General features: G+C 42.5%; 2 protein-coding genes across 2 annotated transcripts; both read left to right on the top strand.

Moving 5' to 3' along the window:
• Positions 1 to 1,661: 1,661 nt before the first annotated feature.
• On the top strand, positions 1,662 to 12,202 carry LOC101156770 (protein FAM49B). Its single transcript, XM_004078854.4, has 11 exons — positions 1,662 to 1,794; positions 6,727 to 6,800; positions 7,994 to 8,115; positions 8,240 to 8,345; positions 8,835 to 8,971; positions 9,046 to 9,123; positions 9,225 to 9,341; positions 10,697 to 10,776; positions 10,887 to 11,013; positions 11,085 to 11,155; positions 11,234 to 12,202. The coding sequence occupies exons 2-11, from the start codon at positions 6,728 to 6,730 to the stop codon at positions 11,295 to 11,297; spliced, it is 975 nt and encodes a 324-aa protein (XP_004078902.1). The 5' UTR covers positions 1,662 to 1,794; position 6,727; the 3' UTR covers positions 11,298 to 12,202.
• A 1,504-nt stretch (positions 12,203 to 13,706) lies between these two features.
• Positions 13,707 to 25,290, top strand: nmnat2 (nicotinamide nucleotide adenylyltransferase 2). Its single transcript, XM_004078853.4, has 11 exons — positions 13,707 to 13,901; positions 17,564 to 17,652; positions 18,050 to 18,117; positions 18,355 to 18,433; positions 19,903 to 20,029; positions 20,640 to 20,720; positions 20,848 to 20,892; positions 21,054 to 21,130; positions 21,316 to 21,417; positions 23,436 to 23,503; positions 23,714 to 25,290. Exons 1-11 carry the CDS (start codon positions 13,817 to 13,819, stop codon positions 23,814 to 23,816), a joined length of 924 nt encoding a protein of 307 aa, XP_004078901.1. The 5' UTR covers positions 13,707 to 13,816; the 3' UTR covers positions 23,817 to 25,290.
• Positions 25,291 to 27,769: the final 2,479 nt, after the last annotated feature.

Genomic DNA, 27,769 nt, shown 5'->3' with positions numbered 1-27,769 from the left:
TAGAACAGATAACAAACACCAGAAAAGATTCAAATGCCAGATTAAGTAGAACTGAATGTGCCTGTGACCATGCACAAGCTCACTTTAGACGCATGCGACATCTTTATGTGATAGCGTTTATGCAGTTATCATTTGCTCACACATGCAATTATCATTTGATTGTGTCTCAGTTCTGTCTGTCAGTGAGAAAACACAGATGTGAAAAGTGCTGATTATACAAGATATGATGTTCCTGTTCTGCCTGATTGAATTTCCCACTTTCATGCAATCAACCCCTGCCTACAATAAAAACAGACTGCATGCACTGGGAAGCCAGAACTCCTCTATTGCAGTTTGTGCTGTGACAACTGGGCTTCTCCTTCTGCAGAAGTCTAACAAAAATACTCGTTTCCTGTGTGGTTCTTGTCTTTGTTAAGAAACAGTCAAAACCCTGACACCATGCGCTTCAAACTACGGCATCACACCTCAGTGAGGCACACTGTACAGTTTTGATCCAGATGCAGTTCAGACGAGGAAAACAAAGACGTTCCTGGATCCATTTGTCTGCAAATGGATGCATCAGAATGGATTGAAGGATGGAGCTTGTGGCCCGTCAATTGTAGGTTCTACGAAACAAAATACACTCTTTTTTTAAACAGCATTCTTTGATCTGCTCCTTATTCACAACAATTTGAATAAATAAATAGTCTGGAGTGCGATTTGAAGCTTCCTTTTTATCTACATGCTCCATCAGGAGAAACAAGAACGTGTTAAATACAACAAAAACATGATTTTCATCAGAGTGGTCTTTAAAGGTGGATCAACTCAGGTCAAAGTGCCCAACCCACTTCAGACTTCTCTATCTCTATGTAATATCCTCTGACAGACATTGGAGATTATCGGCCCTGTGAGAATAATGGTTTAAAAAACCCTCTGTAGTTGTCGTTTCTGCCTTGTGTGAGTGCTTGCTGTTACACGCTGACAGCTCAGGACTTTTCACAAGTATTGAAGCATTTCAGCAGCTGTGGATCACACCTCATGGCTGCTCTATGCTCTCCTGAGCTGCTGTTGCATTCAGATGTGTGTGTTCAGCTGTGATGTTTCAAAGTAAGGGCAGAACCTTTTCAGGAAGATTGCACGTCAGTGGTTGAAACAGGAATTTCTTTATCTATATATTTGTCTGATTTAAAAACAAATACATGCTTCTTATCAGTCAAAAAAGACAAACTGATTTTAAAAAAAAAAAAAAAGATTCTTCTTTTGTCATTTTGTCCCGTTGGACCAGGGCCCAAACTATCACACAAGCCCCTCCATGATCCTCGGTGGATCTACATTGTTCCTGAAGGAGTGGATGAGAACCTAACTTGGCCCAACAGGTTCTGATGAGGTTCTGAAGCAGCAGTGATCTTTGTCCATACGCTTTCTATGTCCTGGTATTCTCATCCTTCCTTTTAACTTTTCCCAGTGTTTAAGAAAGGTTTTATTCACTGACAGATGAAGGTTTCGGTAGAAAGTTTGGATATTCAGAATCAGAACATCTCAGATGAAGTCAGGATTTGGATCAGAGAGCGGATGGAAGATCTGCTCGGCCTCTCAGAGAGTGAGGGTGCAGCGGCCGCGTTGATTGGCTGAGAGCTCAGTTCCTCGTGAGGAAATCACTCCTTTTATAGCAAACGAGCGTCGCGCGGCCGTTTTCCGGGTTGGTGCTCGCGTTACGCGTAGAGGAGGCGGGCCGCCGCGAGACACCTGGAGCACAGCGGACACCGGAGCGCGCACACGCATCGATCCGCACCAACCGGTCAACGATCAGCGAAGGTGAGAGCAAAGGGAGGGGGGAAGTTCCGGGCTGCAGGGGGAGGGGGCGCCGGTGCGCGCGCGGAGTGGGTCTGTCCCAGTGTAAGGTGCCGGGTCTAGAAGACTCAGCAAGAGTGAGTCAGCGGTCCCTCCTGATCCACATCCCGTCAAGGTTGAAGCAGAACAGTTCAACCGGTGGACCAAAACGGCTCGGTTCTGTCAGGAGTTCCATGTGCTGATGAGCAGAACATCTGATCTGGAGTGGACGGGGTTGGCAGGATCTGCACCACATCTGCATACATCACACATCCGGCCCAATAAGTCCCGGAGAACTTCATCATCGTCCTCGTCCTCCGAGGCCTGAAGATCTAAACCAGGATATTAGGTCTGAAGCTGCTAATCTTGTCAGATTTAGGGTGGAGTTCTGTGAGGATTACAAGAAGGTCAGGTCTCTGAGACAGAACAGAACACAATGAAGGTCCAACTACTCCAGATTCTCACCTAAAGGGTTTGAGATGGCCAAAGCTATCCAGAGAAGCCCGGGAAGGCAGGCATGGAGTCAGATTGGCTGTAGGATGGTTAGGAAAATAAAGATTTGGATTACTGCTGAACCTTCATTTTAATCCATAACATTTTCTACTTTGCTTGGGATCATTATTCTGGAACCAGCAGGTCTGAACTGCAGTTTGGGGTGGTTTATCAGTGTCCAGTTTTAAGGAGGCTAGAGCAGCATTCGCCCGATTTAAGCCACGCCTTCTGGTACCTGCCATGATGTCACACAGGAGGAACACCTGCACCTCTGTGGCTTATTCGTGGTTGCCACGGTGACAGTGTGTTGGAGGCAGAGTCTGTGTTCACTCGGTTGGACACAGTGGAGCTCCAGCTGAGGAAGTTTTCATCAGAGTGAAGCTTTTGTTTGTGATGATAAGATTCTGGTTATGACTCAGGCCACTGGAGAGATTAAAAGTAAAATCAGTTTTCAGAGCTGACAGAGATCCAGCCCACTCCATTTTAAGTCAGACATTTAAGGCAGGAGGTTTTTATTTTTGGCGTAAGTTCCTCCTCTGTGGCTGTTCCTGACAGAGAGGATGGGCTCAAACAGAAAACATTAAGAAGCTTGTTCTACACCCCCAAATTAGGTTGAAACTGAAGCAGGAAACACAGCTCTCTGGATCATTTGAGGAAACCTGACATGAAGTTTGTCGTTTTTTGTTTATGGCTCTGTTCTTCTGAGTCGCAGAAGCTGGAACTCCATGAAAAGCTGCAGCTGCATTTCTGCAGTAAACCTGCAGCGCTGCCATGAGCACCTCACCAGGTCTGCAACAGTCTGCTTCACTTCCTGTCTCTTACATTTAGGCCAAACTTTCAGAGACTTCTCACTTCCTCTTTTCTCAGTTATGTCAAAGTGGTGCTGCTCAGATCCGTTTGCAGCCACATACTTCTCAATTTGAGACAAACATTCAGATCTTTTCTTCCACTCATTTTTGAGTGTCGTTTTTGCGTTCTTTTATGCTTTCAAGCCCTTCATGCTCACGCTCCGGCCCAAAGATTTACCAACCTCCTGGTTTCATTGTAGCAAAGAACCCAACGCAGATTGAGACAGTCTGAGAAAAAAAAACTGTTTGGCTAAATCCTTATGAGTAGCATTAAGGGCGCGAAGCACCGAAGCACCACAGAACTAAAAACAGACTGATCAATCTACTAATAAAACAATCAACCGACAGACAACCCAATCAATCAACCAACTAACTGATCAACCAACCAACCAGCTGACAAATCAGCCAAAAGACCAATTAATCAATGAACTGACTATCCAACCAGATGACAAATTAGTCAATAGACCAATCAAATAACTAACTGACCAATTAACTGACTGACCCACCAAATGACTGATTAACCAAACAACCAATTTACTTACCAGTCAACTGACCAATCAACTTGGTGACCAGTGTGTACCTAGAGAAAATGATGTGACAATTGAAAAATCAACTTATTAAAACTTAATACGCACATTTTCGCACAAACACAGATAAACTAAAATGATCAAAAATTAAATGAATTTTTTTTATTAAAGAATCCTTTATAAATGAAGAAAAGCAAATGTCTTTAGTATGAAAAATAAGCAATAATAATTTAATTTAGTGTAAACTGAAAAAAGGACATTTCAAAAAAGCATTAGAGCAGGTGAAACAAAGAAGAGAGTCAATAAATCTTTTTGAAAAGACAGATCTTAATTTCTTCAGGTTCTTAGGAAAGCTATTGGAGGAGTACATTTGATGAGTGCTAAGGGCTTCAGTCTTTGAACTATTTTGCTGTAGAAATGTTTTGTGACGAACTGACAACCTGTTCAGGGTGTACCCTGCCTTCACCCAATAGCACCTGGGATAGGCTCCAGCAACCCCCTTGACCCCAAAAGAGATTATGTGGTTTTAGAATATGGATGGATGTTATTTTTCTTCACCAGACTGGTTATTAGACTGGGGTGTCACTGGTGGAAGTGGTGAAGTGGGATGGGGATTGGTCTTCGAATAGAGTTGTGTGTTTTCAGTTAAGCAGAGAAAGAAAAATCTGTGCTGGCAAATGACACCCCCAAGCACAGACTGCTGAAGGACACCAGACCCCACAAGTTGGAGCGGTAATAAATTCATGTCCAATACAGTGATAATAGCTCTGGATGACTGTCATCAGTGAGATACGTTTTTTTTTTTTTTTTAAAGATAGAGATCCAGTACCTGCAACTTTTAGAAGATCTTTGTATAAGATCCATATCCAGACTATTTATTTTCAGAGTTTGCTGGTGCACACGCTGGAGCTGGATGGACACAACTTTCTTTTCTTAATAATTTTGCGGGAGAAAAACAGTATTTTTGAAATGTTCTGAACTCTGAGCAGATGGTTTCTATCCCAGTCCTAAAAGTGTTGTCCATAAGTTTGTAAGCAGAAGCTGTGACAAAAAACCTCCTGAGCTTCCAGAGTCCAACATGCACTGGAAACAAGTTTGACTTACTGACAATAATACAAAAAATACTGCTGGTTTGGTTTTACCGAGGCAAGAAAGCCTTTTTAAGGGGCCCCAGACATTAAATTTCTGGGGTACCTCCCAAACAACATGAGGGACAACATCAAACACTTTTTCCAAATGCTCAAGTACAAGTACATTGGATGGGCAAACCCCTTTAGGCGCCAAGAAGTGAGGGGCAAAACACTAAGATGAAAACTGCACTGTTCTTCCTGAATCATACATTTGACTATATGGTATTTTCTCCTCTCCTGGGGAGGGTAAGTCGTGAGATCCCCCTATAGTTGAAGAATACCGTCCCCACCCCAGTTTGCCAGTTCTGAGACACTGTTGCTGACCATGAAACAGTGTTTCTAAAGTATGCCATTCAAGACAGTCCTTCATCATCCAGAAACTTGAGATGTTTAGGGCGGACCTCATCCACCCTCAGTGCCTTGCTACAAAGGAGCTTTTTAACTGCCTTGGATGACTTCATTTAGGGTGGTGAACTGGCCCACTTTTGCTTCCTAAGCCTCCAGTTTCTCAGCATAAGTGAGTGGATTTAAGGAAACCCTGTTTCTTCTATCTCTCAACATTGTCTCTAGCCAAGGTTAACCGTTCACCACCCGGACTGTTGACAGCATTGACAGAGAACTGATGACTCCATCCAAGGCAACAAATGGTTAACCAAAATATCTTTGATGTGGAGCAATAGCCCTTCCTCATGGCTTCCCTGAATTCCTCCTTGTACTGCATGCTGCTTAGACTGCCAATACGTGTCAGCTGTCTCAGGGGTCCTGATAGGCTTGATAAGACTTCTTCTTTGACTTGACGGCATCTTACTTCTGACTGCCACAACTGATTTTGAGGATTGCTGTCCCAACAACCTGGAGACCGTGTCACACAATATCTGGTTAAAACTTCCATAGGGATGGAAGATCTTTTTGACAGTGGGTTCAGCCAGACATTACCAACACTCACAACACATTTGGACCTGCCGAGTCTGTCCAGCATTCTCCTCCACCAGCAAATGCAACCTGCCCGCAGGTGATCCTCTTTCTTCACCCAGGTGTTCAAGACTCATTGTCTGTTAACATTTCTAGAGACTCTAAGAAGGCTGAATATACTGTACTGGTGTTTGGCTTGTAAGGTGAGAACAATGACTTAGCGAGGTGACAAGCCAAGTCTTTATGGCTGGAGTCCATTTCCATGGAATTGGCCGTCATTGGACCCAGCCTTGACTGCTGCCTAAATCAAACAACACGTGTACCTTGTGGTGCTTCCTTCAAGTGGTGGGCCTACAGTAAGGAAAAGCCCCAAAGTCTTTTTGGGCTTGCCTGCAAGCCTCAACCCTGGACCTGGACCCCAGTAATGTCAGTTTGGGTGACATAGTGGATTTTGTTTTAATTTTATCATAAGAACATTCACACTGCTCTTATACTGGCTTGTCCCGTAGGACCAGTCTTGGCATCTGAGAATTTACCAGGGTCAATTGCCCCAGAAAGAATACGCTCTAGAATCTATCAAGCTCCCACAACCACCAACACCCACCCACACATACACACACTGCAATAAGATAGTCGTCTGTGGAGGGGTGTCTCTCAACAGCCACAAATATTTAACAGTTGGTTTGTATTCACAGTGCAGGATGGGCTTGATGGGTTTGATTTAGTATGAAATAGGTGTTTTGGTTTCCAGGACTGTGGCTAACACCTTTAAGGTGATACTTTGGCTGCTTGCCACACATTCAGGACAATGAAACCTGATTGGTTCATGCAAAAGGGTAGTTACTCAACCCCTACTTTTCACTCCATGTTAAACAACCTCAGAACCACCAGGTAACCAACCCTCAGAGTTTGGTGAGGAGAAGGCTCCTGGTTTTTCTTCAAAAAAGAGGAATCACAGCTTTGTCCTTCAGCAGAAAACAAAACTGACTTTGTGCTCTGTGTTTGCAGCATGGGGAACCTGATCAAAGTATTAACCAGGGACATCGACAACAATGCTGGAAATGTCTTCCTGGACTTTGAGAGTAAGCTTCACAGATTTTGTTTTTAATAAGTCTGGGTGCCTTTACCAGTTCAACTCAGTTAGAAACTATTTTTTAAAGTAGTTCAATCCAGCTTGAACCAGTTTGAATAATTCATGGTAAAGTTCTGTTGCAACCTCTTCAAAAAAAAATTTTCTTTATAAGAGAGTCAATGCAAATTTTTTCAAGTTAGTTAATAGAAGGCTGCACAGTGGCACAGTGGTTAGCGCTCTTGCCTCACAGAAAGAAGGGCCCAGTTCAAGCCCTGGCTGGGGAACCTGAAACAGAATCCCCAATGGGGGACCTTTCTGTGTGGAGTATGCCTGTTTGCATGGGTTTTCTCTGGGACTCAGGCTTCCTCCCACTGTCCAAAAACATGCTTCATAGGTTAATTGGTTACTCTTCATAGGTTAACTGGTTACTCTATTGTGTATGGGTGATTGTGGCCCTACGACAGACTGGCAACCTGTCCAGGCTGTACCCTGCCTTCAACCCCAATTGTCCCCAAAAGGGACCAAACGGGTTTCGAAGATGAATGAATAAATGATTAGTTAATAGAAATGCTAAGGCCCTAGCTGTGTCCTTTCAGACAGTGGAGTAGGACCTAAAACATCCTTCAGATGAGATTTGTGTTCTGGATTTCCTCGCCATTATCCAGGCCTGAATGTCAGATATGGAGATAATCAAATATCTCTTCACCATAAAACCTAATCTCTGCAGGCACTCTCCCAACCCCTACCATTACTCTGCAAATCTCCACCCAGCAGCCACTGGGATTGTCAATTTGCCACATCTGCCTGGCAAATTACTGATACTAAACCTTTCCAGTTCACTCTAAAAGTTGTCGGAATGAATGGATAACTTCTTCTGCAGAAACAGGTTCTCTTCTACTGACAGAGATAAAAATGATCCCTCAAAGCAACATTTCACATCTTCACATGAAAATACATTTCACCAAAATCGTTGTGTTTCATTCACAGAAACACAATTCCAAATTAACACATTTAAACATTAGCCAATCTAACTTGAAGCTAAAACAGCTGCAGAGCCTGTACAAGTGGTAAAAAGAAGTAATTGTGTGCCTTGGTTACTGATGCTAGTTAAACTTGCTAACTTACTTGCAGAAAATGGAAAACTGTTTTTGTAGACGTTGATCAAGTTTGTTGAAATCTTTCAAATCTTCTCGGTTTTGACAGATGCGCAGCCATCCCCCTCAGAAACAGATATTTGGGAGACAGTGAAACAGACTCTGGAGGAGGCCCAGGTGGTCCTGAATGATCTGCAGGCATACAGAGGAGCTGGAGAGGAGATACGACAGGTAGTGGGGAGCAGCAGACAAAAACTGTCCTTCTGCCTGGAACTGGGGCTTCTGCTGGTTTAGCATTGAACTGTCCAGGTTTACATGGATCTTTCACCTGTCTGTCCTGTTTGTGCATGTTCAGGCAATCCAGAGTCCGGCGGATGAGGATGTTCAGGAGAAAGCTTGGTCTGCTGTGGTTCCTCTGGTGGCCAAACTCAAAACCTTCTATGAGTTCTCGCAGAAACTGGGTAAGACTGAGCTGTCAAAGTTAGTTATTTTAAGAGGTCTATCACAATAAAACGAGGTTTCTGCAACAAAAGAATCCTTTCTACAGTCATAAATCCGACCGATGAGCTCCAAGAGCTTCAGCTGAATGATTCCACAGCTAGTGTTATCTACATGTACCAGCTCAGTGGCCTTGTGGTAGAGTGTCCACCCTGGTACTGGATAGGTCATGAGTTCATATCCACAGTTGAGTCATGCCAAAGACTTTAAAAAATGGGACTCAATGCTTCCCTGTTTTACACTCGGCATAAAGGGTTTGGATTGGGAGAAGGTGAAACAGACTCTGGAGGAGGCCCAGCTGGTCCTGGGTTCCTGAGCGCAGCTGTGTCTGCAAAATTCATGGGATGGGTCAAATGCAGAGAACAAAAGCTAACAGGACTTTAACTGACTTCAATATGAGCGGATAATTTTTTCATAAAAGCGGGAACTGAACAGGTATGTGTGTCCCACAGAGTCTAGCCTGCGCTCTTTGCTGGATGTCCTTACCCGCTCCGGGACCACGCCCACACAGCAGCTGGAGCAGAAGCAGGCCCTTGCCCGCCAGTTTGCCCACATCTTGCACTTCACTCTACGGTTTGACGAGCTAAAGGTCTGTCGCCCCTCTGCAGTCATTCCTGCATCATCCTTGCTCTTCCTCATCCTCTTAACTCCTGCTTCCCACAGATGACCAACCCAGCCATCCAGAACGACTTCAGCTACTACCGCCGTACCATCAGCCGCATGCGCATCAACAATCTGCCCGTGAGCACAAGCGCAGCACACGCACACTCATTTTAAAGACAGTTTACGATAAAGGTAAGCATGAAACGATCATCCCTGGTGAGTAATGTCTGTCATATCAGTCCGACTCAGGCGGCGAAGTGAACAACGAGCTGGCCAACCACATGTCCCTCTTCTATGCCAATGCCACGCCCATGCTTAAGACGTTGAGCAACGCCACCTCCAAGTTTGTTTCAGATGTGAGTCCGTCAGGTTTATTCACTTTTTCACTGACACATGTAAGAAAGTTTTACCAGCACACCAAGAGAAAAAGACTTTTTTTCTAATCAGTTATTGTTTAATCAAAACATTAATTTTCTCTGCATAATTAAGTAAATATGGGTCGCATTTTGCTTTCATCTTGTGGATTGATTTAAATTAAGTTTCTTTACAAACTGCAGATCTACAGAGTGAAACTTGATCACTGATAACTTTCTTTTACTAATGTATTTGGGAATCTTCAAAAAACTTGAAGCTCAGTTAGTTTGGTTGTTTAGGGGATTTTTCTCTCTGTAGGTTTTGTGGAAAGTTAGGTTTGTATCTACTTGGGTTTTCCTTCCCAAATACACAGAACCCTTCACTTCAACTGTTGTTGAAAAAACAAGAGGTGGATCTAAGCAATATAGTATTGGAATCCCACTCCAATCATCTATGTATCCTCAAGTGTTCCCAGTGGGCTTTAAATTATAATTTTGCCATTTTAGCCAAAATAGAAAAAACATGTGTCGTTTTCTAGGACATAGTTTCTGCAGAGCGACAAGAGTTCGTTGCCTTTAAGTTGTTGGCAGGACTGTTGGTGCAGAAAAAAGCCGTCACTCATATTCCTTCGCTCAATTGTCTACACACTCTCCCGCTAGCTTACAGCCCCTCTTACAATCCCATGCTAGCATTAGCAGAGCAAAAAAAATAGTAATATCTGAGCTATCCACCTGTCCAATTTTGAGCCAGATTCCAGCTCGGACGAGAAAAAAGATGTCCATGGATCTATTTGTCTGCAAATGGATGCATCAGAATGGAGCGCAGCAGGGAAACTTTGGCCAGCCCATTTTAATTTTCTATGTCAAAACTGAGAGATTTTTCAAATGACAATTTTTTATCTGCTTCTGATTCCTCCAAATTAGAAAAACGAAATTCTCAGAAATGAAGTGTTAATTTTGAATTATTTTATATATGTCCTTTATTGTGAGAAAAATGCTACAAGAATATGTAACCCACTAAAAATACAATGATCATTACAGTGGGTCTTTGAGCAACATTAGACCTTTCTGAGGTTTATGCTGAAAAGTCAGTTTGTTGAGTTAACTCTTTAAACTTGCACTTCTGTCAGGGTGTGGTTTTTAAGACTCACTCTTAAACACTATTATATTATCTGTTGTGTTCATGAAGACCATTTAGACAGTGGTCTGTATTTTTAAAGCATTTTTACATTTAAACATTTTTCTTGTGAATTGGAAACTTTAACTGTCGTCATTGTGAGAGTTTTGACTACAAAGTTAGTACAAAAAAATAAACCATTGCTTGTCTTTTTTTGTGTGAATTAAACCCAATTGTCCAGAATCCAGACGTACCCATTGAAAACACAACGGATTGTTTGAGCACAATGGCCTGTGTGTGCAAAGTGATGCTGGAAACTCCGTGAGTCCTGATTAGTTCATGAATCCATCACCAAATGTTTATGCATCACCACAACTCTGGAACTCTATTTTGGTGTTTTTGGTCATGTATGTGTCTCTGTGTGAGCGCAGGGAGTATCGCAGCCGCTTCACTAGCGAAGAGACAGTGCTGTTCTGCCTGCGTGTGATGGTGGGGGTCATCATCCTGTACGACCACGTTCACCCAGCTGGCGCCTTCGTGAAGACGTCCAACATCGATGTGCGTTAATAGCCAGAGATTCGGCACCACTCCCAGCCCTTCTTGTCTGACCTTCTTTCTGTGTCCCTCAGATGAAAGGCTGCATCCGGGTCTTGAGGGAGCAGGCCCCCAGCAGCGTGGAGGGTCTGCTGAACGCTCTCAGGTCCGTACACTGCTGAACGCCCCTTCAAGTATGTGTTATACAGTAAAGTTAGAAAAGTTCTGTCTGATCTGCCTGCAGGTACACGACCAAACACCTGAACGACGAGACTACCTCCAAGCAGATCCGAAACATGCTGCAGTAGAACTGAGCGGCCCTGCTGAGGCTGGAAACCTGAAGTACTCTGGTCCAGATTTCAAAGGAACAATTGTCCATCTCTGTGCCATTATTGTTTTTGATTTCTAAAGTAGAAAGTTTTTTGTTGTTGTAGAAAAAATGGAAACGATTTGTAACGGGTCGTACTTGCTACATGTCAGGTCTGGAGTGAATGGAGATAGACAGTCCAAAATGACCCCCCCAGGCCCCAATATGTACAAAAATGCTGTACTTTTGTTTACAGCTACAAAGTATTTACACAAAACAAACAAAAACCCAGGTGTTATACCACCTGCTGGTAAGAATTTCTTATCACGGCATCACCTGTTTTTATCCATTAGTCTATTTGAAATTCGCTGAGGAAGAAGCTCCTAGTAAGAGTTTCTACCGCGTTCATACCTCATTGCACCTGCACCAGCTGGCTAGGGGGTGGATTATTTTATTATATATTTTTTAACCTTTTTTCAACCATAAAAGTTAAGAGTTTCATTCAGAAATGCCCAAAAAGTAGGAGTTGTGTAGCTTCACAGCGGACAGAAATAAACCAGCTGTCATACCCGTCTAAGATAATACACAACCACAGGTGTAACCATGCGGTGAGGAAGGGGGGCTGGGGGTCATACTTCAAGCCAACGTACTCTGAGACAGAAATCAGCTGAGCTGAATAGAAGAAATGTAGGTCTGTGCTACAATGGTAACACCGCACAAATTTAAAGTCAACTTAAGGTGACCTGGGCTCCCTGGGGACTCCTGGAGAAACGGGTTTTAGACATCCTGAGTGAGGGGGGCTTCAATCTGCTTTGTTCATTCTGTAGAGAATTATGTAATTAATGGTTATCAATGATGATTTTTTTTAATCAAATAAAGTGGGTTTTTTTTACATTCTTAAGAAAATTGTGTTGGTTCTCTGTCTTGTTCGACTTTAAAAACCAGAAGGCAAATCGCCTTACCTTAAATTCACTTGAGCAGAGCAGGCACAGGTTCAGCATCGAGCTGTTTCGACTGTTGATGTCTCAGTTGAATATATATATATATATATATATATATATATATATATATATATATATATATATATATAAATACATGCAGTGGTGTGAAGATGTTTTTGCCCCTCTTCAAGATTTTTTTCTCTCCATGTTTTTCACACTTAAATGTTTCCTGTCATCAAACACATTTAAAAATGAGTCAAAGACAACACAATTAACAATAAAATGCAGTTATTTTTAAAAAAAAATAAATAAAACCTTTATTGCCCTGTGTGAAATATGGATTGCCATCTACATCAAACATTCAGTTAGCCTTTAGCAGCAGCAACTGCAATAAAGCGATTGCGATAACTTGCCATGAGTCTCTCACAGCGCTGTGCAGGATTTTCGGCTTGCTCATCTTTGTAGCATTGTTGTAATTCAGCAATATTGGAGGGTTTTCGAGCATGAACTGCCTTTTTAAGGTCACGCCACAGCATTTCATTGGATCAGGTCAGGACTTTGACTAGGCCACTCCAAAGTTTTTTTTTCTTCTCCCGTAATACTAAAAAATCATTTGAAAACTGCATTATACATTTACTTGTGTGGTCTTTGACTCATATTTAAATGTGTTTGATGATAGGAAAAATTTAAGTGTGGAAAACATGGCAAAAATAAGAAATCTTGAAGAGGGTCAAAAACTTCCTCACACCACAGTATAATGTGTGTGGGGGGGGGGCAGATTTGTGCCACGAAACCGTTAAAGTAAATCAAATAGTTTAAAAAACGTTTTTCAGATTGACTGGTTGGGCTTTGAGAAGACAGTAAAGAGAAAGACAAGCACAGGAAAAGTGGAACACCTGCTTTTAGAATAGATATGTAAATCTCTGCAGCAGTGAGAGAACAGGCAGCAGACGGAGGAACCCGAAAGACCAAAGAGTTTAGCGTATAGAAATTCAGGATACCTGCTGTGTGTGCTGGGAGGGCTGATAGGAGTCTAATCAATCATTATCAATGTCACATTTTTCTAGATTTGTATGTATTTTTAAATCAAACAATGAGACTCAGTGGATTGAGCTGGAGAGGAACATCCTCAGTTGGTAAAAATAGCTGCTCTGCTCTTTTTTTCACTTGAAGATTCCCACACTGGGATTCATGGATGAGGGGAGGGGAAGGGGGTCCCCAGTGCTTTCAGAGGCCCCGTTTCCCTGCACCCCATTTTAATAAAAATCTTTGTCATAGCTTGTTATCTTCTCCTGATTTGGTTCAAACTCTTCCCATAAGAACGTCAAGAAAGATCTGGGACAAACCAATGTCGTTTGTTCGCGTGTTTCTTTAATTATATCTCATAATGGAGTCTGGGGCAGGGGGTGGAGGGAGGGGGGCCCTAAGGTGGCATCTCACAAGCCCCGCCCCCTTCCTCCGTGTGCCTGTCTCTTTAACGACCCCGCCCTCCCTCCACCCTCCTGCCGCAGCATCTTTCTGCTCTCCTCCGGGCGAAGACGGACCCGCCAGGACCGGAACTCGGAACCGAACGGGAACCATGACGGAAAGCAGTAAAACGCACGTGATCCTGCTCTCGTGCGGCAGCTTCAACCCCATCACCAAAGGACACATCCACATGTTCGGTGAGGCTGCGGGGGTGGGAGTGGTGGTGGTGGGGGGGGGTCGGGTTCGGTTCCGATGATGAGCTGGAGGCTTGGCCTGACATGTTCGGTTCAAGCCGAGAACCAGCAGAGAACTGGGTCTGGGATTCGGGGTCCGGGCCTCAATCCTGTGGCGCCGATGATCCGGACCTGCCGAGATTCTGCGGGCCGACCCAGAATCCACCAGGGTTGATGAGTCAGAGCAGGATGGGAGCCTCCATCCGAGTCCCATTTCTGTTTGATACCGACGATGACCATGACGATGGTTGGTTGATCAAGCCGCACCCCACCCCAGAACAGAGTCAGAACACACAGATGAGGTCTGTTTACCTGCAGACAAACATCTGAGTCTAAGTGATGGATGTTTCTGTCTGATACACTTCTGAGAGCTTTGCTTTAGAGCTGGAGCTTTTGGTTTGTTTTTGCTGAAATCCTGCTCACTGATGAAGTCATGGTTTATTTCTGGTAAAGTCCCACCTTAAATCCTCTTTTGATCTATTGTGAAAGAATTTTATCCAAAATCAATAAACCAGTATTGTTTTCTAGGCCATAGTTTCTGCAGAGTGGCAGGACATCTTTAGAATTCACCTTTGAGTTGGGGGCAAGCCCGCCTTTATTTCCCCTCATCCATTTGTTTACACTCTCTTTCATTAGCTTACAGCTCCTCACACCCCTTACCTAACATTACAATATTGCTCACCAAAAATGGTAAAATATTGGAGCTATCCAGCCGTGCAGTTTATAGCCAGATGCAGCTCAGACGAGGAAAATAAAGACGTACACGGATCTATGTGTCAACAAGTGGATGCATCAGACTTGAGCAGAGCTGGGAGCTTGTGTCCTCCCGTTGTGTCTATGGCACATCAACAAGCTTTTTCCGATAATATTTTTTTATCTAGTTCTGATCCAGCTGAAGACCTAGTCTTTGCTATTCCTAGTCTATGATAAAGTCCTGGTCTAAGTTGGTCTGATCTATGATAAAGTCCTGGTCTAAGTTGGTCTGATCTATGATAAAGTCCTGGTCTAAGTTGGTCTAATCTATGATAAAGTCCTGGTCTAAGTTGGTCTAATCTATGATAAAGTCCTGGTCTAAGTTGGTCTAATCTATGATAAAGTCCTGGTCTAAGTTGGTCTGATCTATGATAAAGTTCTGGTCTAAGTTGGTCTGATCTATGATAAAGTTCTGGTCTATGCTGGTCTGATCTATGATAAAGTCCTGGTCTAAGTTGGTCTGATCTATGATAAAGTCCTGGTCTAAGTTGGTCTGATCTATGATAAAGTCCTGGTCTAAGTTGGTCTGATCTATGATAAAGTCCTGGTCTAAGTTGGTCTGATCTATGATAAAGTCCTGGTCTAAGTTGGTCTGATCTATGATAAAGTCCTGGTCTAAGTTGGTCTGATCTATGATAAAGTTCTGGTCTAAGTTGGTCTGATCTATGATACAGTTCTGGTCTAAGTTGGTCTAATCTATGATAAAGTCCTGGTCTAAGTTGGTCTGATCTATGATAAAGTTCTGGTCTATGCTGGTCTGATCTATGATACAGTTCTGGTCTTTGCTGAAGTCATAATCCTGACGAGGTCTATATCCAGCTAAAGTTCTGGTCTTTGCTAAAGTCCTGGTCAATCTGAAGTTCTGGTCTGCAGAAGTCATGGTCTTTTGTTTTTGAAGTTCTACGAACTCTACGAATGCTCACTGGATTGGTGAATATAGACCACAATGCATTGTGTTTGAATGATTTGTCATTTGAAAAAAATGATTGTAAATGTATTTTCTGTAAATAATCCAAATTTCCTTGATCAGTACACAGTAGATCCATGAACAGTCTTTCATAAAATGTTCATATTTATTAGGTTTTTACTTCCGAAAATGGGTGACGTCATATTTGCCGTTTCAAAAACAAAAAAATGTAATTCCAATCCAGGACTTTAGAAAGACCTGCACTTTTTGTGGGATAAGGAGTGGTTAGGGTATGAAGGTTTTGGAACAGATCTTGGATCAGCGTGAGCAGCCAAACAGAAAAACACCAGCACCAAAGCAGAAATGAGTCATCAACTCTGATCCCGACTTTTGACTGGAAAACAGGAAGACACCTACAAAACAAGTTGTCCTCCTTAACATTAAAAGATTCAAGTTTAAAAAAATATCAATACACTTTCCAGAACAAATTCCTCAGGCCCAGTCCCAGACCAAAGATTATAGCTGGACTAAGATCATCTTAGTTTTAAAGACATAGTCTTTATTGAAGCTTTTAATACGCTCACCAAATATCCAGTCTTTATCTGATTTCTTAAGTTATTGGGTTTTTTGAGTAACATAAACAGCATCATCAAAAGCACCATATAATAATAAAAAAAGTTATTTAATAATAAGTTACTGGAAAAACTCATGTACTGTAGAAAAGAGCACACACAGACACACAAATGTCCCCTCAATGACATGTAGGGGACATCGATCTATATCTAAATATCCAATAAATTACACCTCATATATTATAATTTTATTTTTTATATCTATAGATGGATTTTTTTAACAAAATGTATAGCCTGAAGTCACATAAGACCACTGAGTAGCTCAGGGGTCCAAAGCAACCGGTGTGCCTTTCTGATGGAGTGCAAACAGAGAACAGCAATATTATATTTAATTTACAGACATATATGTTTCCACACTACAAAAGCAAAATGATACAGTGACAAGCATCTATCAATGTTTACAACAGGACACAATGGAAGTTTTGGGACTAACCATGTCCGAATTCCCTCACTTCCACTTAACCACTAATATAGGAGACAATCTAGTGCTGTGAATTTTAGATTTGGAGACTCACTACTTTGTTGTTGTTTTTTTAAACACCAAATATGACGTCACCCATTTGCCAAAGTAGAGACTTTTAAAAGAAAAGGAACATTTTACAAAGACCTTTTATGAATCTACTGTGATCTGATAAGAAAAACGTTGGACAATTTTTTTTAAATAAAATTTCATACACTTGTTCAAAAGACAAGTTGTTCAAAAGTAATGCATTGTGGTCTGTATTAGTCAATCTAGTGAGCATCAGTGCATGGTAGTTTTTCACAGAGACTTCTGGGAATTTTCTAGGGCACTGGATTTTGGAATTGTAGATTCGGAATCTCCGACAAAATGCAGAATGTCCCATATAGCGCACTAAGTAGGATGATTTCCGATATTGCCGCAGTTTGACAGTGACATCATTACCTAAATACGTAGTTCTCTGAAATAAAATGGTGATGAATTTGAACTCCATGTATACCAAGCCAAATTTTCTTTTCTGCTTCTTTTTTCAAATTTAAAGTTTTTCCATGTGTAATTTTAGGTTTCACTATGATGGTAGTGCAGGGCTTGGGGTGTTGTGGACATTTTTAAAATCTCTCTTTAAATATAAAGGGTCCTTGTTTGTGTTTAAGTTTGAAAGACGCTTTTATTTTGTAAAGCACTTCAGGTTACTAAAGTACAAAAAGTGCTTTCAAGAATAAAGTCAGATTTTTTTTTCATATTTTCATAGTCAATTTACAATTATCTAACTACTCCCGCTATTTAAGTGGGTTCAATAGATCCCGAATTTTACAAATGGGATTTTCGTTAACTGGGTTTGTTTGTCTGCCGATGCCCCTCGACTTGTTTGCAGAAAAAGCCAGAGAATATCTGCACAAAACGGGACGCTTCATCGTGATTGGAGGGATCGTCTCACCAGTGCACGACTCATACGGAAAACCGGTGAGTATGAACAACATGAGTCCAAAAGTTAGACTGAAGTTCTTCTAGTAGAAGCACCATTGTCTGACTTTTTGCAGAATTTGTCAACATTTGTCAGTCAGAAGGTCTCGATCGTGTTTGCTCACAAAAAACAAACGAGTGATGGGAGCTGTAGTCCAGACACAACAGTGATGATTGTTCTGATTGGATCGTTTCAGCTGCTGCTGTTTGTATGTGTTTGCGTGCATGTTTTATTTTGTGTGTTGCTGCTGGAGCTCAACCCCCAATGATGTAGCACGCTCTTGCCTTGCAGGAAGCTCTGCATGAATAATGGATGCTGCAGATAGCTGCTGCTGCTGCTCAGAAACTAAACAAAAAAGTCTTGTGATTATTCTGGTTCTGTGTTGTTTGTCTGTAGGGCCTGGTGTCCAGCCGACACCGCCTCACCATGTGTCAGCTGGCCGTCCAGTCTTCTGACTGGATCAGGTGAGTTCAACTCACTTTCTGATTTCATTTGGCTTGGTTGTGTTTTCTTTCAGAGGACTTCCTGTAGAATTCATAATAAAAGCCTTGAATCATTGAAAGCTTCTCCAGTCATGATGTTGTTGTTACCAGTCAGAACTTTATAAGTTCTCCGCTCTGGAACAAAAGTCTAAATTGTTTTCATATAGATTAAAAGCAGCTATGGATGATGTTCTCCTGAAGGATTGTTGTTTTCTGCAGGGTGGACCCCTGGGAGTGCTACCAGGACACCTGGCAGACCACCTGCAGTGTGTTGGAGCATCACCGCGACCTGATGAAGGTGAGTGTTTGTCTGTGGAGAAGATTGTGAAAGCACATAGCATTGCGCTGTAAGAAGTGAAAGAACTGATTCCAGTTAGTGAGTCTTCCTTGTATCTTTAAAGAGTCCAAACTTTAACTAGAACTATCAATTAGTTTTTGAACCATTCAGAGGTGGACTTTCATCCTCTTTAACATTCTCGTGAACTCCACACAACCACACTCCCACCTCCAGATGGACCCTGAAAGAGTTAGTTGGAGTCCGATCTGTTCATTAGACCGGATAATCCAGATGTTTCTTATTGTTCTTTTTGCTTAGCAGTGTCTTTTCTCCCTGAACTCCTTCATGGATCCATTTTTGTCTAAAGGTTTTATTCTAAATGTGGAATTATAAACTCAGATCTTAACTCAGTCAGATGAGGTCTAAACATCTTTCCATTTTGTTTTTCCTCCTCAATGAAGCTGTCTTGTGTTTTTGGACTGATTTTGCTTGCTTCCAAAACAGTTTTCCTCTGGTTACCACCATTAGCCCCGCAAGGCAGCACTCTGACAGACAGATGACCTCTGACCTTCACAGAATTTGTACAGTCTATGGCAGGATCGCAGTAGTTTCAGCTCCAAACTTCAAGCTTTCAGTAAAATTTCCCTCATTGGCTTCTTCACTACATCCCTCGTCCTTTTGCTGTCTTTCCATACAACCTCAGCATCCTTTAACCAGCAAAATCACTGATCCTCAATCAATGACCCAAACAGCCTGCTTCTCGGCATTTATCACTAAAACATCCAAAATGTGCCGTCCATATCCCAACCATCCTGAAAACTCCCAAAAAGAGCCTCAAGGTCTTGTGTTTTTATAAATTTCAAAGGTCAGGTAAACAAAGCTTATCTTCTATGTCTCTGAGAAATGATGTCATGACCATGGGTTCATGTGGGTTCATGTCAGAACTCCAAACATTCTTGTTGGGATACTGGATCAATTCTAACAAAATGCTACCTACAATACATGACGTCACTGTCTGATATGTAGGTCAACAGGGAAGAAAGGAAAGGAAGAACAAGAAGACCTAAACTGTTGCTATGACATGTTGCTCCACCCTTTTTTTTATAGGAAAGGAACCATAAATAACTGAAACTGAATTTGGAAAACTAAGAAGAACGTAAACTTGAAATGTTCCTGAAACGAGACAGAAGCAGCTGAACGGATGGGCCTAAATGTACAGATAACATAAATTATCCACATAGTCTGGTGGGTTTGGAAAACCTGGATCTTTAGAAGAGACGACCTTAACAAAATGTTAAAGATTTGTGGCAGATTAAGATGAGAAATTAGACAAATAATTTAGACAGTTAAAAGAAAACTAGAGAAATGATGAAGGGCCCAAGAATAGAGCGGATGTGAAGGATGGAGAAACCCAAAAAAACTTGGCTGGTTTCCCTGATGACTTTAGGGCTCAGAGGAGATGCTCTCATGAATCTGTTTGTGTTCATCAGAGAGTCACTGGCTGCATCCTGTCCAACGTCAACACGCCATCCTCAACCCCCGTGATCGGACAGCCACAGAACCAGACCCAGTCCCTCTACCAGAACCACAGCAACATGAAACACAAGCCTACAGCCGGTAAACACCCATGCAGAAAGACCATTTATTCATTAGTTTCCCTCCCACTCAGTACAGTAATGACCACTCTTAACATTGTTAGAGGGATGTGCATGGGATTGACTCGAAAGCAAAGAGGTTGAGTATTTCAAACCACTTAAAAGATCTTAACCCTTAAACAGCAGAGCTTTAGCTCCACTGTTTACATTCTTGTGACTACCGTAACTCTTCAACCATTGATGCAATTTACATACAACGGATCCTGAAGCAGAGGAAACCGACTTTACATAGCAGTGAAGTGTCAACATAAATCAGCTGATTCTGTCTACGTGATGTGTCACATATCGGTGCAAAGCCGGTATAAAAAGCCACTTTTCTCCAAATCTGCTGATTCACGTTGATCTTGCAAACACGTACAGTATTGCTCTGTTAGTGTGTGCCGGCGACATCTCCAGTGTTAAAGGGGATAAGGAAATCCATGATTCACTGCATGAAACCCAAATATCTAATTCTGCATGGGAACCCTTGAAATGTTTCTTTACGATTAGACTTTCACAAAACGGCTCATGACTGTTTAGGGTGCATATGCTGTCCTGGCACTAAAGCCCGTGTGATTTTTCCTCATGTCCAGTGAAAGTGTGGGGGAAGCTCAGTGAGAATCTCAGCAGGATGTGCTGCGTGCGACCTCAAATGGATCGCTTTCCCTTTGTTGGTAAGAGAATTCCTACGTTAGCACTGCCGTTCCACACCTCCTCACATCGGGTCATAGATGGAGGCCACGGGTTTGTTGTGAAAACGTCCTTTTGGAAAAAGGACTGAGTGCAGATCTTTTGTTCCAGATGAAAACGCCAACCTGGGAACGACTATGAGATACGAAGAGATCGGTGAGTAGGCGGCTGAGCGGCCTCCTGCCGTGCTTTGTTGGGGTTGTCCTTCCTTACCTGTCTGACCTGGTTCTGACCCTGTAAACGTGGTGTTTACTGAGTAAACAGATGTTTACTGAGGATGTCCTTGTCTCTTTCCTCCGGCCCGTGTGTCACCGTAGAGTTGCGCATCTTGCTTCTGTGTGGCAGTGACCTCCTGGAGTCCTTCTGCATCCCTGGTCTGTGGAAGGACAGTGATGTAAGCAAAATGTGACCCCACCCCAAGGTCATGTAACCCCACCTGCATTATATGTAGCCCCGCCCCTTAGCCCTGTGTGGGTTAGCCTAGAAACGGATAGATTCGTGTTTCGTGACGGATTAGTGTGAGAGGAAAAGTTCAGGCGTGTTCCTGCCACTGGAGAGTTCTGTTTTCTCTGTTTCCAGATGGAGGTGATAGTGGGAGATTTTGGGATCGTGGTGGTACCTCGTGATGGAGTAGACACAGAGAAGATCATGAATCACTCGTCCATTCTCCGCAACTTTAAGGTGCATTTTTGGTTGTTTTCTCCATGAAACCTTTTTTTTCAGTGTTTGTCACTTCCCCAGCCCATTTCTATTGCCTGGTGGTGTCAGGAGTCATTTTCCTTTCTGTTCTTTCTTGTTTTCATCAGGGGAAGTATTAGTGAGCTACATCTCAAACCATAAAAGGCCACTGGCATTAAAAATTCAATACACTTTAACCACACACGCATCTTCAATGGTTTCTCTAGATAATGACCACCAATGTTTACATTGTTTGGAAACCTGTGTTTTAATACGAACCAGGAAACCTGCAGAAGTCTATGGGATTTTGGCTTCCAGTGGGTAGTTCCTGAATTAGAGGAGTGACGGGTCACTCAGTCCAGTTCTCGTATACAGTCAATAGTTGTATAGTAACTGTGAACTAACTAGAAACGATTTCACTCACAAAACTTTATTAGTTGGCTTGGAACTAGTTACATTTGAAAGTAGAGTAGGATGACTTGAAGCACAAAAAACAAGAACAAAATTGTTGACATCAAACAATTAAGCAGTTTACAATGTTTTCCCAACTAACCTCAGGTAGTGGAATGCAGAAGACCACATTGCTCCTCTGTTTCCATCTTAAACCAACGTGAAACACCTCATGTTGCTCATGTAAGCCCAGCGGTACACCTGGTTTAGACTCCAGGAGAACAGCTAGAAATGCCCCATCTCCTTTGCTACCTAAGACTGTTCCTACAATAACCTTACATAACTCACATTACTGCGAGTACAATGGCAGAGATGCAAAACCTATAAACTGTATCCCGCTCAGATACAGGAGGTTACCAACTGATCTCAACAGTAACTGTCTTTCCCTCCTGAAATTAAAGCAACAAACTTCAGACCTAACATGATTATCTGGTTTGCCTCCCTTTACTCTGTGTTCATCATAGAATTGACCGTGTCCTAGGATGATGCCATCTGTGAAGCCTATGAATGAAAGAGCCTGATAACTCTGAACCAGCAGGGTTAGATTTAGGGGACAACCCACTGTGCAAAGTTATGATGTAAAGACAGCATTTCCACATTGTCATCAATGTCGGGTGTCTGTCTGTTGAGGGTGCTGAACGTTACACCAGGCGACATGTTTTTATTTGGCGTCCGGCTAATGTCGAGTATCAACATTCAGACTACATTTTCACAAGGGTTAACTGTAGCTCAGATCTGGTTGTTATAGAAATAAAAATAAAAAATTCAAATCCTGTCCTGGTTTTTAGATATTACTATAACATCTAAGTAAAATGCTTATCTGACGTTTTAATTTTGAACCGAAACTGTCATCTAACAGTGGACAAAACATGCAGGTTCTATAGACGTCCAGAACTGGCTTTTGAGGGACGGATGCAGTATAGACTGGATCTGCACGTCTTTATGACGTCTTATAAAAATGTCAATCTGACTTTGAAATGCTGGACTGAACTTGATGTTGAAATTAGGTTATTATTAGACGGCAAAGCATGAAAAAATATCCACGTTCTGTAGACGTCCAGAACTGGTTTTCTGTAAACAGACAAACTGAAAGCGAGGCCGTTATTAGACGTCAAAATAGTGGACGTAGTTTGTCCGATCTATAGACGTCCAGAACTGGTTTTTGATGGGCCGACGCAATATAGAATGAATCTGCACATCTATATGACGTCTCATGTTTAGTGGAAATTTACTGTCGCAACAAGCAAAGTGAGCTAGAAGACAAAGTAGAGGCACTTCTCTCTGTCCTTAAAATAGATGTCCCCACTCAATTCCTGTCTGCTGACTCAGCAGAAATGTTGTGCTGTGTAAATGCAGGTTTTTATCTTTCGGTACTAAAGGTTTGCCTGTGGTTAGATCTATTTCATCAGGTCTTTAAAGATGCATAAAAGTATTAGACTTGTTTCTGCACTCAGGCTGAGTAGAGTTTCAGCTTCAGTAGGAGAACCAGTGATCCCGCGGATGCTGTTCCTCTCAGAACGTTCCTTCGTGTGTCTTCTTTTCTTAATATCAGCTCTGGTGTTTGCCTTCAGGAGAACATCATCGTTGTGAAGGATGACACGAACCACCCCATGTCTATAGTCAGCTCCACCAAGAGCAGGTGAGTCCAGCTCCTGGAGTCAGTGTGCTTACTGTGAACGGATGGGTCAGCACTCGCTGCTCAGCTTCTCGTCCTGCAGCTGGTCCAAAATGGGGCAGTGGGTTGGGCTTACACAGTCTGGGGAGGAGGGTTAGACCTTCTGCTGTGAGGCTGGGATCTAAAAATGAGGGCAAAGTAACCAACCAATGACGTTACCTGTCCCCCTCATAGACTGGCCCTGCAGCATGGAGATGGCCACGTCGTGGACTACCTGAGTCAGCCCGTCATCGACTACATCCTGCAGAGTCAGCTCTACATTAACGCTTCTGGATAGACCCACCCCCTGCCTGTTACACACCAAAGCAGGGGAAGCAGAGGTGGGGCCTCCCCAACCGTCATCCACAGAACAACTCCCCTTCCTAAAATTTCCTTGTGTTTTGTCCATCTGGAGCTTCCTCGTTGAATTTGGCAGCAGGAGCATCCCCGTTCCTGCATCTACGTCATGTGACTTTACCTTCAGGGAGGGAGGGGGGGGGATGTGTTTTCTCTTTCCATTTTTTAAATCAAAGTTTAAGAATGCATGACTGAGCATGCTCAGTGTGCTGACACCTCTTCTGTATCAGGGTAGATTTGCACCGTAGCTAATCAGGGTCAACGGGCTTCAAGCTTGAACCACGGGCTGCTGAGTGTGGTTCCTCTGGTTCCACTGTGAGGTTCCTCGGGTACCTCAGCTTGATTCCTCTGGTTCCTTTTAGGGTGCATTTTGTCTCCAGAAGAAAAACAAAACTATTTCACCATCTTCTTAAATGAAGCTAAATGATGGAAAACCCCAACTTTCTATTCAAAAGATCCACGCAGATCAGGAAAAGCCCAAGTTGTTTGACATCTGACTGAGTGAGCAGCATTTCCTAACTAGCGTCTGCATTTACATTTGCACGTGTTTGACTGGCGGTTCTTAACAGAATTTGATGATGATGCTTCATGGCTACAACTTAAATCATAACTGTAGACCTAATATGTTCTTTATCGCGACTGCAGCCCTCCTCTGATCACAAAGGTGCACCTTAACAAGAACTATTGAGATAATCTGAGCTAGCCTAGCATTCTGACTTGGTTGTTCTCTCTGTGCAGATTCGTCTTCATTTTTAACTTTGTATTTCTAACAAAAAAGCATCCAAAGAGCAGAAATGGTGTATTTTCCATCCTCTGCTGAGCTTCAAACCTAAACACTTATGGGAAAGTTTGGTATCAGAAGCTGAATGGGTTCCTGCATAAACCTCAAAGTTTTCTGCAAGTTCATCAAAGACCATAGTTGTATAGATGTTTCACAAAGACTTTAACTGCAGGGTTCTCATGGTGATGGCACCAAAGGCGACACAGCCTGATGAAGACGAAGCAGTCCTCTGCTGAGACCTTCTTCTGACTTGGTTCTTAGACTGCATGCTTCATTCTGACAGATTCGTTCTGGCATGAATGTTTATCACGTGTTAGCTATTATGGTTTGTTGTGATCGTGTTTAAAAAAAAAAAGAAACATAAACAAAAAAACGCAGCTTTGGATGGCGGCAGGTTTTGGAGTTTTGCTGCAAATGGTCCGGCTTGTTTTTGGGTTCTAGCCGACCTTCTTTCAGATGCTGTGACTTTAAACTAAAATGTGATGGGTTCTGATTCATCAGGAACCACGCAGCGTATGCATGAAAATGACTCAATTATGCTGTTCTCAAGGTGTGTCATAAGTTTACGTGCTTTTCAAATTGTTGTGACATGATGCCCCCTGCCCCCAGAATAAAGTATTTTAATTCTAACACAGGGTCTTATCTCGAAAGGATCTTCACACTCCAAACTGAAAACTTCACCAGATTTAAGAGTCCCAGCAGGAAAATGCATCATTTGTGCCACACAAACCAACAAAAATAAAATAAAACCTTTTTCGTCTTTGTCTGGCCAACATGGAGCTGAGGTCATAGAGGAATTCTGATCCAGAGGTCACGGAAAATGTTGCCCTAGAGGAACAGTTTCAGGTGAGTGCTCAAAAGGAGAGGAAGAAGGTTGGATAAAGGCCGAATGAGAGATATATCCCATAAAACACTCACTTTTGTCCCAAGTAGGCCTACAAAATAAATAAAAATTTATCATCATCGAAGTTTCAGCATGTGCGACACACGTATCACAAAAAACTGCGATAAATGGTTACCTTCAAGATTTCCACACCTGCTGAAACAATGCCATGGTAGCTTGAAGTATATATTGAAGCCCTTTACGCATTCGATCAACGAAATGGAACACTTTCATGCGAGATACCATTTGTAGCATAATTTAAGTTATGTTGACTTTTATTTTAACATAATTGTTGCAATGACATGGAAATGATGTATTAGCTTTTGTGTATCGTTTTTTGTTTTGCTATTTGTATCTGTATCTCAAGTTATATGGTCACTGCGTCATTGATCACTAATATTGCCTATTGCAAGTTTTCCTCAGGTCTACTTACCAGACTAATGTAGATATGACAAAAACCAAAAAATCATGCGTTGGCTTCACTTTGACCGTAACTAACACAAAACACAACCAGAAAGAGCCCAGCAGGATAGCACAAGTCCTCTGCTGCTATTGGGGGAAGAGAGAGATCAGATCTGTTGCAGTTCCTTTCAATTTCCACTAGAGGTCGGTTTCAGAGGGACCAGTTCCCAATATAAACAGGTTTAAAAGTAGGGTGGTAACAATTCATTTGAATGATGATACGATATTTGTGGCTGGCGATTTGACTCACTTTCGATGTTGAGTCATTTTGAAACGATCCGATTCACTGACCTGAAACTGATCCAGGACATCTTAGCCAAAAATGAAAAGTGTGACTCAGAGATAAATAAATGGGTACTGAACAATGCAGGTGAGGTTTTCCACATGCCTTGTATTTCTTTCAAGATAATTACAGGAAATTCATTTATATCCATGGAAATTTTGTTAAGGACCGTTTTTATTTCATCAGAGCTCAAAATTGAACATTTTTAGGGGTTCTTACTTTCATTGGCAGGTGGGTGGAACGAACAGAGTTTCCAACTTTAGTTTGTCTCCCAACAACCATTTTGAATGTTGTTCAGGTGGGCGGGGCAAATTCACCTAAAACACAATCCGATCTCCATCCAGTCAGCTCAGTTGCATCCTCTCTGGTTACCATGAACTCAAGCAGCTGGTTCTGGTTGAAACTCCAAAAGAGTCGTCTGTGAACCAGAATACAAAATGAGGACCAGTCCGGATCCCTGTGGAGCCTCATTTCAAATGTTTAAGGCTGTTTGGGTTCAGGTAAACATTAGAGGAGGGCATGAGGAAGCTTCAGCGTGAAACGTTTAACTGAAACGCCTTGCATTCCTCCAGCCTCTGAGCTCTGAACTTTGTCTGCCTTTAATGTTGAAGTTTTCCAGCTTTACTTCCTGTTTTGTCTGAACCAACCAAACAGCTGCAGAAGGGAAGTTCCTCTGACTCTCAGGTTGTGAAACACTAACGAGGTGAGCATGTGCCCAGGTGTGAAGTTGGCACGGCAACGGGAACGAAGCGAGCGTGGCTCTGCATGTTTACAGTGACTGTCAGGGCGTGTTTGATGGATCATCATGCGTCTATGTGTTTGTAAGAGTGTCTAGTTTGTGTGTGTGCATGACTGTGTGTGCATAAGGGTGTGTCGTGTGCCTGCAGGTCAGGGTTAGCAAGGAGGAGCAGGGAGAGGAAAATGTTCCCTCAGGTGGAGAATTCTTTTTTCTTTGTGAGTCAATTCTGGAGCTAAATGAGGACAAACACATCTGGGGGGCAGGGTGTGTCTGCACACGTTTGTGAGCACACACCCAGATTTGAACACCCCCCCCCCCCCCCCCCCCCCCCCCCGTGTAAATCCTGCACTGCTTTTTCTTTCCCAGAAAACGTGCACGTGCATGAGTATGGATGTGTATCTGTAAAAAGAGGGGTTGGATACTAAATACAACAAAAACTGCAGTGGTCCTCCAAATCCTTATCACAGAACTGATGCTGAAGGAAAACCTGAAACAATTTTGACCACAGCAGCAAACTCAACATGGAGACCAGGAAAATTAGGACAGTGATGAAGATGTCGGTGGATCTGCAGGTTTGGTCCTGGTCTGATCCAGACCTGTTTTCTTCTCATGGTCCTCTGGGTTTTGGAGGTGTGAAAGCTTACATGAACTCTTCACTGGAAAAAAATTAAAAAAAACAGAACACAAGATGTTTTTCCCTTGATGCAAGTAAAACAAATCTGTCCATGGAACAAGATAACATAGCA

This window comes from Oryzias latipes, chromosome 17 (assembly GCF_002234675.1).
Source record: "Oryzias latipes chromosome 17, ASM223467v1".
In the NCBI taxonomy this organism is placed as follows: Eukaryota; Metazoa; Chordata; class Actinopteri; order Beloniformes; family Adrianichthyidae; genus Oryzias; species Oryzias latipes.
Note: the sequence above shows the minus strand (reverse complement) of the source record. Positions and strands in the feature narration are given on the sequence as shown.